A 14,986-nucleotide genomic window follows, 5' to 3' on the forward strand; every position below is an offset into this window, starting at 1 on the left:
CCCTAGTGTGTATTTTAATACAGAACTTATCACTTTCCAGTATGCCTTTTAAAGGTGATCCTGTCATAGGTAAGTGCTTCCCTTTCCACAGTGCATATAGCATTTTCTTATGCAACTGCTTCAAGTTACAAAGTAAAAAGTGAGCCTGTTGGCATGGTTGATAAAGCAGTGGGATTAGAAGGTCACAGTGTTAGAAGACCTGTCTTGAGACCACTATGAAGTCCTGTGGTCCTCTCCCTGTAGCTGGAGGTCCCTTTCTTGTCCTTTCTCCAGCACCCAGCTGTGGCTCAGCCTGTCACAATGTACCCAGGGCAAGTGGTTATGGCCCTGGCAGATACATTAGAATCTGGGTCACCAGAGTGCCAGAGTCAGGGTTAGGGGCCACACAGCAGCAGGTAGCTGAGCCCAAACCTGCCCTGCTCTCCAGTTTGAGGGTTTTTTTTTTTTTTTTTTTGCTAGTCCTGGGCTTGAACTCAGGGCCTGAGCACTGTCCCTGGCTTCTTTTTGCTCAAGGCTAGCACTCTGCCACTTGAGCTACAGCACCACTTCTGGCCATTTTCTATATATGTGGTGCTGGGGAATCGAACTCAGGGCTTCATGTATGTGAGGCAAGCACTCTTACCACTAGGCCATATTCCCAGCCCGGTTTTTGTTTTTTTTTAACTGACTAGAGTAAGTCTTTCCCCGCCCCCACTGCAATTGAGTTGAATATTCAGGTTTACATCCGTGGAGACCAGGAGAGAGTTAGGAAGAGACTATAATGTTTGAATCCACAGTGGCATTTCCTGTGCTGCCACCCCTGGTTTTGCAGCAGTCTGAAGCAGGTCTCTCCTGGTCTCCTACACCTTAGAAAGCCTATGGACTTCTGAGCAGTAGAGCTCACTCAAGTCTCCTTAGATCCCTCCCCGAGGCTCCTTCTGCTTAAGTACAACTACGTGTTGTGAGACACTGTCTTTATGTCTTTGGCAGGTGGCTGGCAGTGGCTGATAGACGACACTCTGAGAAGTCTCCACCTCATTTCAAGCCATTCTAGACAACAGATCAAGGTGCGTTGGGCACGAGTCCCATTTTACCCTACATGGCAAGTGACAGTGATGTTGGTGCCTGTTTCAGAGGTCTGTGTGCATCACAAGTCCCTTTTGTGCGATTAATGTTATCCTCACATTTGGAATTTGGCATGGACCTGCTACCAGATTTATAATCAGGAAGCCTAAGTGGCCCCCAGTGACTAGAATGCTAACTTTTTTTGGTCTTACTAATTATCCTTACCTCCAAGTTGTTCCACATAGATAGCAGTTTTCTTGGATGGAGGCTGCTTTCTGGTGAGTGGCAGGAATTTTAAGTTTGGAAGTTTGTTTACAGTGCTCATATGCACACAAGTAAACTGCAGTCTAGACAGCCTGGGTACATGCAGTGAGGGAGTTGTGTCCATGTTCTGGGGAACAGGTGGCCATGGACTAACAGAGTTGTGATACATAAAACATTTTGCAGGCTGTGAGCCCTGGTTTCTGGTGTGGGCAAGCTTTGGATACAGATAAGGAATAGAATGTGTCTTTCATGCTTATCTCAGTGTTATGTCTGGGCTGGCCTCTTCCTTCTAATTGTTTTGTTTCTTAAGTAATTTTCTCATTCTATGAGATATAGGCACTGTCTTCTTGGTCCAATTTGAGTGCCTTGTGATCAGAGATACTCACCCCTCCACTCCCCTTTTCTTTTCTTTTCTTTTTTTTTTTTGGGCCAGTCCTGGGGCTTGGACTCTGGGCCTGAGCACTGTCCCTGGCTTCTTTTTGCTCAAAGCTAGCACTCTGCCACTTGAGCCACGGCACCACTTCTGGCCATTTTCTTTTTTTTTTTTTTTCCTCAAATTTTTATTATCAAACTGACGTACAGAGAGGTTACAGTATCATACGTTGGGCATTGGATACATTTCTTGTACTGTTTGTTGCCTTGTCCCTCATGCCTCCCTCCCTCCCCCCCTTTCCCTACCCCCCCAGGTGTTCAGTTCACTTACACCAAACAGTTTTGCAAGTATTGCTTTTGTAGTTATTTCTCTTTTTTTACCCTGTGTCTCTCGAATTTGGTATTCCCTTTGAATTTCCTACTTCTAATACCAGTAAACACGGTTTCCAATATACTCAGATAAGATTACAGAGATAGTGTAGGTACAAACATAGGAAGGTGATACAAAACATCATCAATAATAGAAACTACACATACACATAGGACGTTGAAAGTAGTTACAACTGTGATATATCACTTGTTTCCATAACATGGAGTTCATTTCAGTTATCATCCTCTTATTTGTTTCTAAGTTTATAGCTATTGGGCCTTGTGATGCTCTGCTATGGCTTGCCTAAACCTGTACTAATTATTCCCAATAAGGGAGGCCATAGAGTCCATGTTTCTTTGGGTCTGGCTCACTTCACTTAGTATAACTTTTTCCAAGTCCTTCCATTTCCTTACAAATGGAACAATATCATTCTTTCTGATAGAGGCATAAAATTCCATTGTGTAAATGTACCACATTTTCCTGATCCATTCATCTATGGAGGGGCATCTGGGTTGGTTCCAGCTTCTCGCTATGACAAATTGTGCTGCGATGAACATTGTTGTGCTGGTGGCATTACTGTGATTTTGTTTGTGGGCTTTTGGGTAGATACCCAACAGTGGGGCTGCTGGGTCATAGGGGAGTTCTATATTGAGCCTTCTGAGGAATCTCCATACTGCTTGCCAGAGTGGCTGAACCAGTTTACATTCCCACCAACAATGAAGTAGGGTTCCCTTTTGGCCACATCCCCTCCAACAATTGTTATTATTAGTTTTCTTGATATATGACATTCTTGCTGGGTTGAGATGGAATCTCAATGTTGTTTTGATTTGCATTTCCTTTATGGCCAGTGATGTAGAGCATTTTTTCATATGTCTATTGGCCATTCTCATTTCCTCATCAGAGAAGTTTCTTTGCAAGTCTTTAGCCCACTTGATGAGGGGGCTATTGGTTCTTTGCAGTTTTGTTTTGGAAGAAGGTAATTTTTTTAGTTCTGCATATATTTTAGAGATGAGTTCTGGCCATTTTCTGTATATGTGGTGCTGGGGAATCGAACCCAGGGCCTCATGTATATGAGGCAGGCACTCTTGCCACTAGGCCATATCCCCAGCCCCCCCCCCCCCTTTTCTTTTTGGTGCTGGTCCTGGGGCTTAAATTCAGGGCCTGGGAACTGTCCTTCAGCTTTTTTTGCTCAAGGGTACTGCTCTACCACTTGAGCCACACAGCTCCACTTCCAGCTTTTTGGTGGACCTGCTCTGTGTGGCGTAGTGCCATTTTGTTCTGCCATGGCTTCCAGGGACCAGAATTGGTCTCATTCTCCTTGCTCAGCACTCTCTCTTGTTTCTGATGCCCGAGACCCTGTGGTCCTCTATATGAGGCCCTGTACAGCTCAAGTGAGCCTACTTCAACCCTGCATTTATTATTAGCCAGGCTGTATTAGAAGAAGGGGGATTTACACTTTTTGGAAGAAATTACCAAGCTCTCTATTTTTTAAAATAAGTACAGCAAATTTAATGTGATCAGTATATCTGACAGATGTCAATGCATAGATGTATTAGAGAGGATATAATTTGGTAGAAGGTGAAAATTTTATATTCTTGAAGAGAAACCAGAGTGTGAGGGTGACATGACTGGTTTTTAAACATAGTCACTCTGCTTAGATATCAGAATGTCCCTGGTGTCTTTGGCCAGGGACTTCATTGCATAGCTCTATACATTGATATCCTCTGTTTCAGGACACAGCTGTCTCAGCCTTAGCTGCTCTTTCCAGAGAATACTACAGGAAGGATCCTGGGGAGGTGGGTCCTGCCATTGCAGGTGAGTGAACTGAGGGGCCAGCCTTCAGCTGGAAGCTACATCACTGGAGGGGATGGAGGTGGAGCCAGGAGGCGTACATGGATGCAGGCCTATCTAAACCTCTTGAGTTGCTCTCATGGGATCTTGCTGATTAGGCACTGGTCTGGGGGAGGGGGAGGGACTGGCTACAGAGGAGCAGTCACAGGACTGGCTCATACAGGTTCCAAGGACATTGTATGCTTTGCTGGTTAGGTGAGCCTAGCTGCCTGACAAAGGTTTTCACTACTGAACAAGAGGTTTTGCTAGAATGCCAGAATACATGTTCCTGTCCATTGTGCTACTACTGGTCTTGTGGAAACAGACTATTCACTTTAGCAGGGCTTTTTTTTTTTTTTTTGCGGGGGTGGGGGTGGGATGGGTGCTAATCCTGGAGCTTGGGCCTGGGCACTGTCCCTAAGCTTTTTTGCTCAAGGCTAGCACTCTACCACTTGAGCCAAGCTCCATTTCTAGCTTTTTTTTTTTTTTTTTTTGGTGGTTAATGGGAAATAAGAGTCTCAGGGTCTTTCATGTTTCTTACTTTCTTTTTTGTATATGTATACTGAGTATTATGACTATATTCATCCACCATTATTTTATATTCATTTCCCTCCTCTTAACCATCACTCATTCAAAATGTTTCAGCTTGCTGGTTAACTGTCTGTTCATTTTCCCAAGGGTTCCCGTTATGGAGTGCTATATTTTATAGTATATTCTATATATTTATTTATTTACTTGTTTATCTATTTGTGTATTTATTTTGCCAGTCCTGGGGCTGGGACTCAAGGCCTGCACACTGTCCCTGGCTTCTTTTTGCTCAAGGCTAACACTCCACCTCTTGAGCCACAGTACCACTTCCAGCTTTTTGTGTTTATATGGTGCTGAGGAGTCGAACCCAGGGCTTCATGCATGCTAGGCAAGCACTCTACCACTAAGCCACATTCCCAGCCCCTACAGTACTATTCTTTAGGTTGGTCCTGTATCCCTGTGTCGTTTGCATGGAAGGTTGTGCTTTGTGTCTGTGATCCACATGCATACTTTGTCTTTCTATGTCTGACTTAATTCACTCAGTATGCTCTTTTCCAGATCTACCTATTTCCCTGAAAATGGCATAATTTCATTCTTCCTAATGGTTGAATAAATTTCCAGTGTGTGTGTGTGTGTGTGTGTGTGTGTGTGTGTGTGTGTGTGTGAAATCATGGATTTCCCCCCCCCCCCCTTTTTTTTTCCTGCCAGTCCTGGGGCTTGGACTTGTGCCTGAGCACTGTCCCTGGCTTCTTGTTGCTCAAAGCTACCACTCTACCACTTGAGCCACAGTTGCACTTCCAACTTTTTCTATATATGTGGTACTGAGGAATCGAGCCCAGGGCTTCATGTATATGAGACGAGCACTTTACCACTAGGCCATATTCCCAGCCCCACTTCTGGTTTTTTGGGTGGTTAATTGGAGATAAGAGTCTCCCAGGGACTTTTCTGCCTGGTCTGGCTTGGAACTATGATTCTCAGATCTCAGCTTGCTGAGTAGCTAGGATTACAGGCATGAGCCACTGGTGTCCAGTTTAAGTCATGCTTTATTGATCCCATTGTCTGTGGTAGGGCTTCTGGGCTATTTCTATAACTTGGCTATCTGTGAATAGTCCTGCAGTGAACTTGGATATACAAGTACCTTCCTTTTGTCTTGCCTTTCAATCTTCGGGATAAATGCCCGGGAATGGTATTACTGGATCATAGCATAGTTGTATGGTTACTATTTTGAGGAATCCCCATATTGATTTCTATAGTGGTTGCAATAATTCATATTCCCACCAACAGTGCTTTAGTGTCTTTTCTTCCTCACATACTATCATTTGATATTTATATTCTTGATGGCCATTCTAACTGGAGTAAGATGAAATATCAATGTTATTTTGATTTCTATTTCCTTTATGGGCCAGGTATGTTGAGTATTTCTTCATCTATTTATTGCTATTTGAATTTCTACTTTTGAGAAATGTTTATTTAAGCTTCTTTCCCTATTTATCAACTGAGGTATTGTTTCTTTGTTTATTCTGGTTATCAGAACTTCATTAGATATGTTGCAATGATATGCTATGTTCACTGTCTTTTTAGTTTAGTGACAATATCCTTCACTGTACAGAAGATCTTTAGCTAAATGCATTCCTATTTGCCAGTTTTATTTGCTGAGTCCTTGGAATTCTACTCAGGAAGTTTCTGTCTATGCGTTCTAGTACTTCCCCTACTCCTTCCTATGGTAGTATCAAGGTTTCAGGTCTTTGATGCACTCTGAATTAATATTAGTACAGGTTGAGAGATAAGGGTTCAGTTTCATTCTTAAGCATGTGGAAATCCAATTTTCCTAATACCACTTGTTGAAAAGGCTATTCTTTTTTTTTTTTTTTTTTTTTTTTTTTTGGCCAGTCCTGGGCCTTGGACTCAGGGCCTGAGCACTGTCCCTGGCTTCTTCCCGCTCAAGGCTAGCACTCTGCCACTTGAGCCACAGTGGCCGCTTCTGGCCATTTTCTGTATATGTGGTGCTGGGGAATTGAACCTAGGGCCTTGTGTATCCGAGGCAGGCACTCTTGCCACTAGGCTATATCCCCAGCCCCGAAAAGGCTATTCTTTTTCCAACAAATATTAGTTGGTTGTAGGTGTGTGGGTTTGTTTTCAAATTCATTCCATTTGTCTTCAGGATTGTTTTTGAGTCAGTACCAAGGTTTTATTTATTTTATTTTAATTTTTAAAATTATGGCTTTGTAGTATTTTTTTTTTTTTTGCTCAGGGTTATTTTGGCTGTTTGAGGCTTTTTGTGTTTTCATATGAATTTCAATCCCCCTCCCCCTCTTTTATTTTGCCAGTACTAGGGCTTGAACTCAGGGCCTCACACTCTATCTTGGCATTTTTGGTCAAGGCTGCCATTCAGTCACTTGAGCCACACCTCTCCTCCTTCTTCCCTATGATCTACCCCTCCCCCCTTCCTGGGGTTTGAACTCTGGACCTGGGCACTGTCCCTGAGATTTCTTTATTTTGCTCAAGGCTCCCATTCTACCACTTGAGTCACAGCACCACTTCCAGCTCTTTTGAGTATTTACTGGACATAAGAGTCTCATGGACTTCCCTGACCTGGCTAGCTTCTAACCACCATCCTCAAATCTCAGCCTTCTGAATCACTAGGATTACAGGTATGAGCCACTGGCGCCTGGCTTCCATATGAATTTCAAGATTGCCTTTTCTAGTTCTGTAAGGAATCACATTGAAATTTAGATGGATATTACATTAAATTTGTACATTGCCTTTGGCATTATGGACATTTTCATAATACTGATTCTCTTAATCCAAGAACATAGGTTGTCTTTCCATCTTTTCATGTCTTCTTTGATTTTTTTCAGCATTTTATAGTTTTAATTATAGAGGTCCTTTACCTCCAAGGTAGGCTTATTAGTAGGTATTTTAGGTGTTTTTTTCCCCCCCAGCTATTGTGAGTAGAGTTGCTGTCCTAATTTCTTTCTCATTCTGTTTGCTGTTGGTGTACAGAAAAGATAGTGATTTTTGTGTATTGATTTTGAATCCTGTGACATTGCTGAAGGTCTTCACCAGCTCTAGGTTTTTGGGGATGGCATCTTTAGGGGGTTTTAGGTATAGGTTATATAATCTGCAGCTAGGGGTAGTTTGACTTCTTCCTTTTCTATTTTGGTCCATTCCATTTCTTCCTCTTGCCTTGAGTGAGAAGTTCTTGGTGTGTGTTTCCGCTGCCCTCCCACTGTGTTTTCTTGCTCTACTATCTAAGGGGGGCAGAGCTTTGCTAGGGTTTAGTGTAGTATCACACAGCTTCTCTGTTGTAGCCCAGTAGTGGTGACCTGAAACCTGGGCTTTAGCACACAGGACACCTTGGTAGCACCTGTTCTTGTACCCTTACCTGCAGAGTCGCTCCCTGTCTTCAGAGTTCTTCCCTTGCCTCTCAGTTCTGCCTCTCCCTTATACTTTCTATTCCTGCCAGTGTTCCTGTCCCACCTCTGTTGTCCATTGACAAGGAGAATATCATCTCCACAGGTCTTGTTCTTAGTGAGTGAAGATGAGACTACAGATGTGCCTGCCGTTTTCTCTCCCTTATGAGGAGGTTGTATTTCCACAGTAAGCTCTCAGTGAATGAAATGCAAGTACAAATGTGTCAGCTATTCTCACAACACTTGCAGATTAGATTTTATTTTTATTTATTTTTATTTTTTTATTTTTTTTCCAAATTTTTATTATCAAACTGATGTACAGAAAGGTTACAGTTTCATACGTTAGGCATTGGATACATTTCTTGTACTGTTTGTTACCTTGTCCCTCATGCAGATTAGATTTAAAAAAAAAACAAAACCATGTGGTTAAAATCGCTTAGGAACATCTTACATCATTTTATTAGTCTAGTGCAGTGACTCATGCCTATACTCCTAGCTACTTGGATTATGGTAGAAGACCAGCTTTGTAGAAAGCTCTTGAGACTCCCGTGTCGACACTAGCACAACAAACTAGGCACAGTGGCATAACCTGCCTGTTATACTAGCTGTGGAAGACGTGTAAATAGGAGGAGTATTGTCCAAGCAAGCCTATGCATAAATGGAAGACTCGGCTCAAAAAATAATGACAGCAAAAAGGATCAAGTGGTAGAGTCCTTACCTAGCAAGCGTAAGGCCCTGAGTTGAAGCCCTGGTACTCCCAAAGTAGACCAAAATCCCCCTTATGTAAATTCCTTTTATTAAAAAACATTTTTTCACATAGGCCCTGGTTATCTGAGTGTCCGGCTGGCATTTCTTCAGGGCAGGCAGTAGGGCACTCTCTTCACATGTCTTCTTTCCAGGGGAATTGATCCCACAGTACCTTGCTGAGCTTCAGAGTCCCCAAGAAATGGCTCGCTGTGGTTTCTCGTCAGCCTTGGGTGCCCTCCCCAGCTTCCTTCTTCAAGGCCATCTGCAGCAGGTAAGGCTTTATAAGCAGGTGTGACAGAAGGTGGGGCAGGCTCGCTTGGTCAGTCAACATTTGTGTGGTGTGGGTGGGCATGCATCTGGCTGCTAATGAATTCTGATGCAGTCCATGGCAGCCAGCCTGGTCTTGAGGGGGCTGGCTGACTTGCTCTGGTAGGACAGCCCTCAGAGAGCTGCCCTCAGGTCTGTTGGAGGGACGCTGTGGTTATCGGGATGAGAACTTGCTTCCCCACACTGCAGTCTGGCAGTGGAGCCAGGGTGGTCTCTCTGCCAAGTGTCAGATATCCTGTGCCTGTCGCTTGGGAGCACACATGACACACTGACATTTTGTCTCCCTTTGGAATTCACCTTATACCCCAGAGCAGTGGCAGCTTAAATAGAGGGGAGTAGGCCTAGCCTTTTCCTGTGAGTGTGCTGGGACAGGGACCTTGCATGCTTTCAGCCTCACTGTTGCCCTGTCTAGCTCTGCCAAGGTGCTGCCTTTGCATGGTCCACTGCTAGGAGCCTCACGTTGAGAGGCCCAGGCTGGGCCACTGCCAGGCCTTTATCCCAGACGGCCTGCGGCCCCCTCTGCCTCCACAGGTCTGGCTTTCTCACACTGCCCTGTCTACTCCTGGGTATGCCTTACCTACTAGTTCTTCTGCACCAAATTGTTGGTCATCCCTTCTCAGTGTCTGGGGATCTTCTGTCCTTGGCTTTTCTCAGGAATGTCCACCTCTCTCACCTCCATATCCTGGTTTTATCCTGTGCTTCCTGAGAAGGTCTGAGTGATCCACCTGCACCCAGCCTGGCCCTGGAGCTTGTGTTCCTCCTTGTCCTTCCCACCTCAGTCTGTCTCACAAAGTAAAACAACACACACACACACACACACACACACACACACACACACACTCACTCTCGCTTTGTAGTGACACTTTTTTGGGGGATTCCATTGCCTTTAGGTTCTCGCTGGACTAAGAGCAGTCACCTGCATTTCACCTAAGGATGTGAGCTTTGCTGAGGCTCGGAGGGATGGCTTGAGGGCAATCTCAAGGTAAGTGAGTAATGATGGCCCTGCCATAGACTGTGGCACCTGGCAGAACAGACCTAGAGGTACTTTGTTATCCTTGGTTTTCTAGCCCCTCCCTCTCCCCCTCCCTTTTTCCTTTCCTTTGGTGCTAGGGAGCATCTCCAGTCTGGGAAGGCCTAGTGGCAGTTGTGTGCTGTTAGTGATAACATACATTAAACTCCTCGTGTAGCTACTACTAGGAACTAAGAGCTACACAGGATGGTATCAGTGGCTCATGCCTGTAATCTCAGCTACTAAGGAGGCTGAGATCTGAGGGTAATGGTTCCAAGCCAAAGACTCTTTATCTCCAGTTTACCAGTCAGAAAGTTGGACTGGAAGTGTGGCTTAAGTGGGAGGGTGTCAGCCATGAGTGAAAAAGTCTAGCAAGAGTCCAAGGCCCTGAGTTCCAGCACACAAACAGAAAAGAAACTGGGGAACATCTGGAGTGAGACTTCATATCGAACTGACCCAATCAACCAGCAAATAAATCAAAGCATCATAGAGCTGGTGGAGCTCAGCAGTAGACAGGTTACGTAGCATGTATTGGGTCCTGGGTTCTGTCCCCAATCCTAGGGAATGTGCCTCAGCGTGAGGCTGCAAAGGAATGTGAAGCCTGCAGCTGTGTTTGGAGCAACCTCCTACTGTGGAATCAGTGTTCATGGCTTGCCACGTCTGCCTCTTTCCAGCCTCCTACAGCAGCACAAACCCCCTTGTTGGGATAGAAGGGAGGAGGATTGGCCACCTTACCGACCATGGGGACTGTAGAATGTGCTTCCACAGCCATTCCCATTTGCATGCCAAGGGCACCCTGCGTGACTTAGTTTGTTAAGGCTCCTGATAGTGCTGAGTGTTCCTTTTAGAAGTCTTATCAGAACACTGACATGAGGCATGGGCTGACACACATCAGTATTGATTTTGTACGTTGTAATTTTAGCATTTGCCAGGCTGTTGGTGTAAAAGCAGAGGGGCCTCCTGATGAAGCCGTGTGCAGAGAGAATGTTTCTGAGATTTACACTACACTGCTGGACTGCATGTCTGACTACACCACAGACAGCAGAGGAGATGTGGGATCCCGGTAAGGGCACCATCTATGTCCCTGCAATCTGTTGCCCCTGAGGCATGGGGCTTTGGGCCGCGTTTCCCATGTCTCAGATGATTGGAACAGACCCTCCTAACTGCAGTCCTTCCCCCAGCCGCACCTTGTGCTTCCTCATGTCCACATGTCCATGGGATGGCTTCCCTGCTCCTCGTTTCTCTCTCTTCTCCTCTTTACTGAAGTTCGCTTTAGGAAATGCAGTGTTCTGTTGAGTTGTGTTGCAGCCCTAGCTGGAAGCTCAACTACCAATGCTAAGTTCATTTCTAACAGTACTCTTGGTGAAAACATGGAAGCCCCAGGTCTGTGAGAACTGCTGTGATCTAGCATTTCAGGAGGAAATTGGTGCTTTGGAGAATCTTTGTTCTGAGTTGAGGGTTTCCAGAGGTTCAGCTGCAAGTTACCTTGATTCCTGATTGGAATCAAGGTTTGAAATGATGGGTGTCATATCCTGGCAGAAACTCCTGAGGACTATTTGCTTTGAAGTCCTGAGTGGGTAATTATGAACTGTACTTGTCAGTTCTGCAAGACCCAGGAATCTGTAGCCAGATCTGCCCGACAGTTCTTTCCTGCTGCTCTAGGGTAGGCATCTTGCTCAGGTTGCAGAAATACCTGCTGTCTGAGTGTGTGAGGATGGGCTGCCACTGTGTGTCTCTTCCTTGTGCTTTCTTGGAGACTGAACAGAGTGTTCTTTTCTGTTGTTGTTGTTTTGTTTTGTTTTGTTTTGCCAGTCCTGGGGCTTGAACTCAGGGCCTGAGCACTGTCCCTGGCTTCTTTTTGCTCAAGGCTAACACTCTACCACTTGAGCCACAGTGCCACTTCCGGCCTTTTCTCTATATATGTGGTGCTGAGGAATCGAACCCAGGGCTGCATATATACGAGGTGAGCACTTTACCACTAGGCCATATTCCCAGCCCAAGCAGAGTGTTCTTTTAAGATGATAGGAAGGAAGCTGGCTTTATGGTGACTAAAGGGTAGTAGAAAAGAAAGACAGTCGTGTCACTCTATGTGTGGGTTGTTTGGTCCTTATTTGTGTTGTTTGGTGTTTTTTAGTACTAGGATTTAAAATCGGGGCCTTGTGCTTGCCAGTCACCTGATCCATGACTGCTGACCTTTTGGATTTGGTTATTTAAACTTTAGTTATCTTAATTTTTTTTGTCTGGCTGGCCTAAACCATAACTCTTCACTCATTCTTCCTGCATAACTAACTGGGATGGCAGGTGTGCTACCATGGCCAGCATTTTTGTTTAGGTAGGGTCTTCTTGCCCGAGCTGACCCTGAACTGCGATCCTGCCATTTTCCATCTCCTAAGTAGTGGGGAGTACAGGCATGAACGCACTACACCCATCCTGAGTCTTATTTCTTGATTTTTCTGTCCCATCATATTACCTTGCTTTCATTGTCTGGGCATCCTAGACACTCGCTACATCCTAGGCAGGTCCTAAAGCTCTGTTCATTTTGTTCAGTTTTTTTGGTTTGGTTTCTTCAATTGCTTAAATTCTGTTAATTTGACAACTTGAAAATGGCAGTACTTCCCTAAGGTATCTACAAATTCACTGCAATACCCACCAAAATCCCAACAGCATTCTCCAGTTACATAGAAGAAACAATCCAAAAATTCATGTGGAATAATTGAACACCCCAAATAGCAAAAACAATCCTTAGCAGGAACAAAAGTTCTGGAGGAATAATATCACTATCAAACTTCATACTCTAGTATAAAGCCATGGTTATAAAAACAGCTTGGTACTGGCACAAGAATAGACCTGAGGACCAATGGAATGGAAGACCTGGAAATTAACCCACAGACCTATTGTCACTTAATACTTGATAAGGGAGCCGAAAACACAGGATGGAAGAAAGACAACCTCTTCCACAAATGGTACTGGCAGAATTGGCTATACGTGTGCAGGAAACTGAAATTACATCCTTATATATCTCCTTGCACTAGAATTAACTCCAAAAGGATCAAACTCCTCAAGTAAGACCAGGTACCCTGGAATATTACAGGAAGGGAATAGGGGATGCACTAAGACTCCTTGGCGCAGGTTGAAACTTGCTAAGTAAAGATCCAGAATCACAACAAATCACAGAAAGATTAGATAAATGGGATTGCTTCAAACTGAAGAGTTTCTGCATGGCAAAGGAAATAGCTGGTGAGATAAATAGCCCACAAAATAGGAGATCTTTACTATCTGATAAGGATATCTAAAATATACTCCACTCAAAAAATGACTGGGAATATGGCCTAGTGGCAAGAGTGTTTGCCTTGTATACATGAAGCCCTAGGTTCGATCCCCCAGCACCACATATATATATATAGAGAGAGAGAAAACAGCCAGAAGTGGCGCTGTGGCTCAAGTGGCAGAGTGCCACCCTTGAGCAAAAAAAAAAAAAAAAAAAAAAAGAAGCCAGGGACAGTGCTCAGGCCCTGAGTTCAAGGCCCAGGACTGGCCAATAAATAAACAAACAAACAAATAAATAAAGAGCTTTATTTCTTGCCTCGTATACATGAGGCCCTGGGTTCAATTCCCCAGCACCACATATACAGAAAGTGGCTAGAAGTGGCGCTGTGGCTCAAGTGGCAGAGTGCTAGCCTTGAGCAAAAAGAAGCCAAGGATAGTGCTCAGGCCCTGAGTCCAAGCCCCAGGACTGGCCAAAAAATAAAAAAGAAAAGAAACCTCCCAAAAACAAATCCTCAAAGAAACAACAACCCAATTAGTAAATGGGCTAAAGACTTAAAGAGAGACTTTTCTGAAGAATTAGAATAGCCAGTAGATACACGAAGAGATGTTAGATATCTCTTGCCATAAAAGAACTGCAAATCAACATTGAGATTGCACCTCACCCCAGTTTGAACAGCCAGGAAACCTAATAATAACAGATACTGGTGGGCAATGTGGCCAAAAGGGAGCATTACTACACTGTTGGTGGAAATGTAAACTTGTTCAACCACTCTGGAAAGCAGTATGGAGGTTCCTCAAAAGACTAAACATAGAGTTTTCTTATGACCCAGCAATCCCATTTCTGGGCAACTGTCCAGTTGACCACAAACACTAAAGCTACCAGCACAATCATGTTCATTGCAGAATTGTTTACCAAGCCAAGAACCAGCTCAGATGACCCTCAGTGGATGAATGGATCAAGAAAATGTAATATGTATGTACAATGGAATTCTATGCTTCCATTAGAAAGAATGGCATTGGCCCATTCCATAAGGAAATGGAAAGACCTGGAAAAAAATCATATGAAGTGGAGTAAGCCAGACCCAAAGAAACATAGGATGCATGGCTTCCATCATTTCCATGTGCCTATAAATCTACAAATAAACCCAATGGATAGCAAAAGAGAAATAATTACATCTGGATATGATTAAATAACAATCTAAACAATCACATAGAGAGGACAAAGGAGGATATTCTTAGGAGAGGATCAAAAGGGCTCAATAGCTATGAGCATAAGATCATATAAAATGGTGCTTATCAAAATGAAGGCCAAGATATGGAGGTAACAGGCGTTTTATTATACTCTTTTCAGTTCTTTTTCTTTTTTCCTCTTTATTCCCTTCTGTTGCTGTTTTTAATTTCTGTACCCTTAGTCTTGTATATAAGTTTATCTAATTTGGAGAGGGGAAGGGGAAGTACAGAAGCAGGACAGAAGGTGAACCAATTGAGCAGTGAAACCTACTAGACACTATGTTGGAAATGAACTAACTATATAACTTTAGGGGGAGGGAAGTCAGGAGAGGAAAGAAAAGTCAGGAGGAGAGAATGAAGGAGGGAGTGATACTGTTCACAAGGAAATGTACTCATTCCCTGATTCATGTAACTATAACCCCTCTGTACATCACCGTTACAATAAAATTATAACAAAAATAAACAAATTCTGCTAATCTGTGTTCTAGCCTCACTAACCCTGGTATTCTCAGAACCTGAGTCCTCTCAGATTTTGGACAGCAGAGGATTAGAAGGTTTCTAGTGGCTGTTTTCTGCCTTGCCCCC

At 44.0% G+C, this 14,986-nt stretch overlaps 1 protein-coding gene across 1 annotated transcript in view; it reads left to right on the plus strand.

Moving 5' to 3' along the window:
• The window catches only part of Tbcd (tubulin folding cofactor D), a 148,507-nt gene that overhangs the window by 121,462 nt on the left and 12,059 nt on the right, over nt 1-14,986 (plus strand). The window contains exons 24-29 of the mRNA XM_048366218.1: nt 7-69; nt 970-1,046; nt 3,784-3,865; nt 8,721-8,839; nt 9,786-9,877; nt 10,827-10,967. Of these exons, the coding sequence (XP_048222175.1) occupies nt 7-69; nt 970-1,046; nt 3,784-3,865; nt 8,721-8,839; nt 9,786-9,877; nt 10,827-10,967 (574 nt within the window). The remainder of the gene's footprint in view (nt 1-6; nt 70-969; nt 1,047-3,783; nt 3,866-8,720; nt 8,840-9,785; nt 9,878-10,826; nt 10,968-14,986) is intronic.

The sequence above is a fragment of the Perognathus longimembris genome, chromosome 17 (assembly GCF_023159225.1).
Source record: "Perognathus longimembris pacificus isolate PPM17 chromosome 17, ASM2315922v1, whole genome shotgun sequence".
Classification (NCBI taxonomy): Eukaryota; Metazoa; Chordata; class Mammalia; order Rodentia; family Heteromyidae; genus Perognathus; species Perognathus longimembris.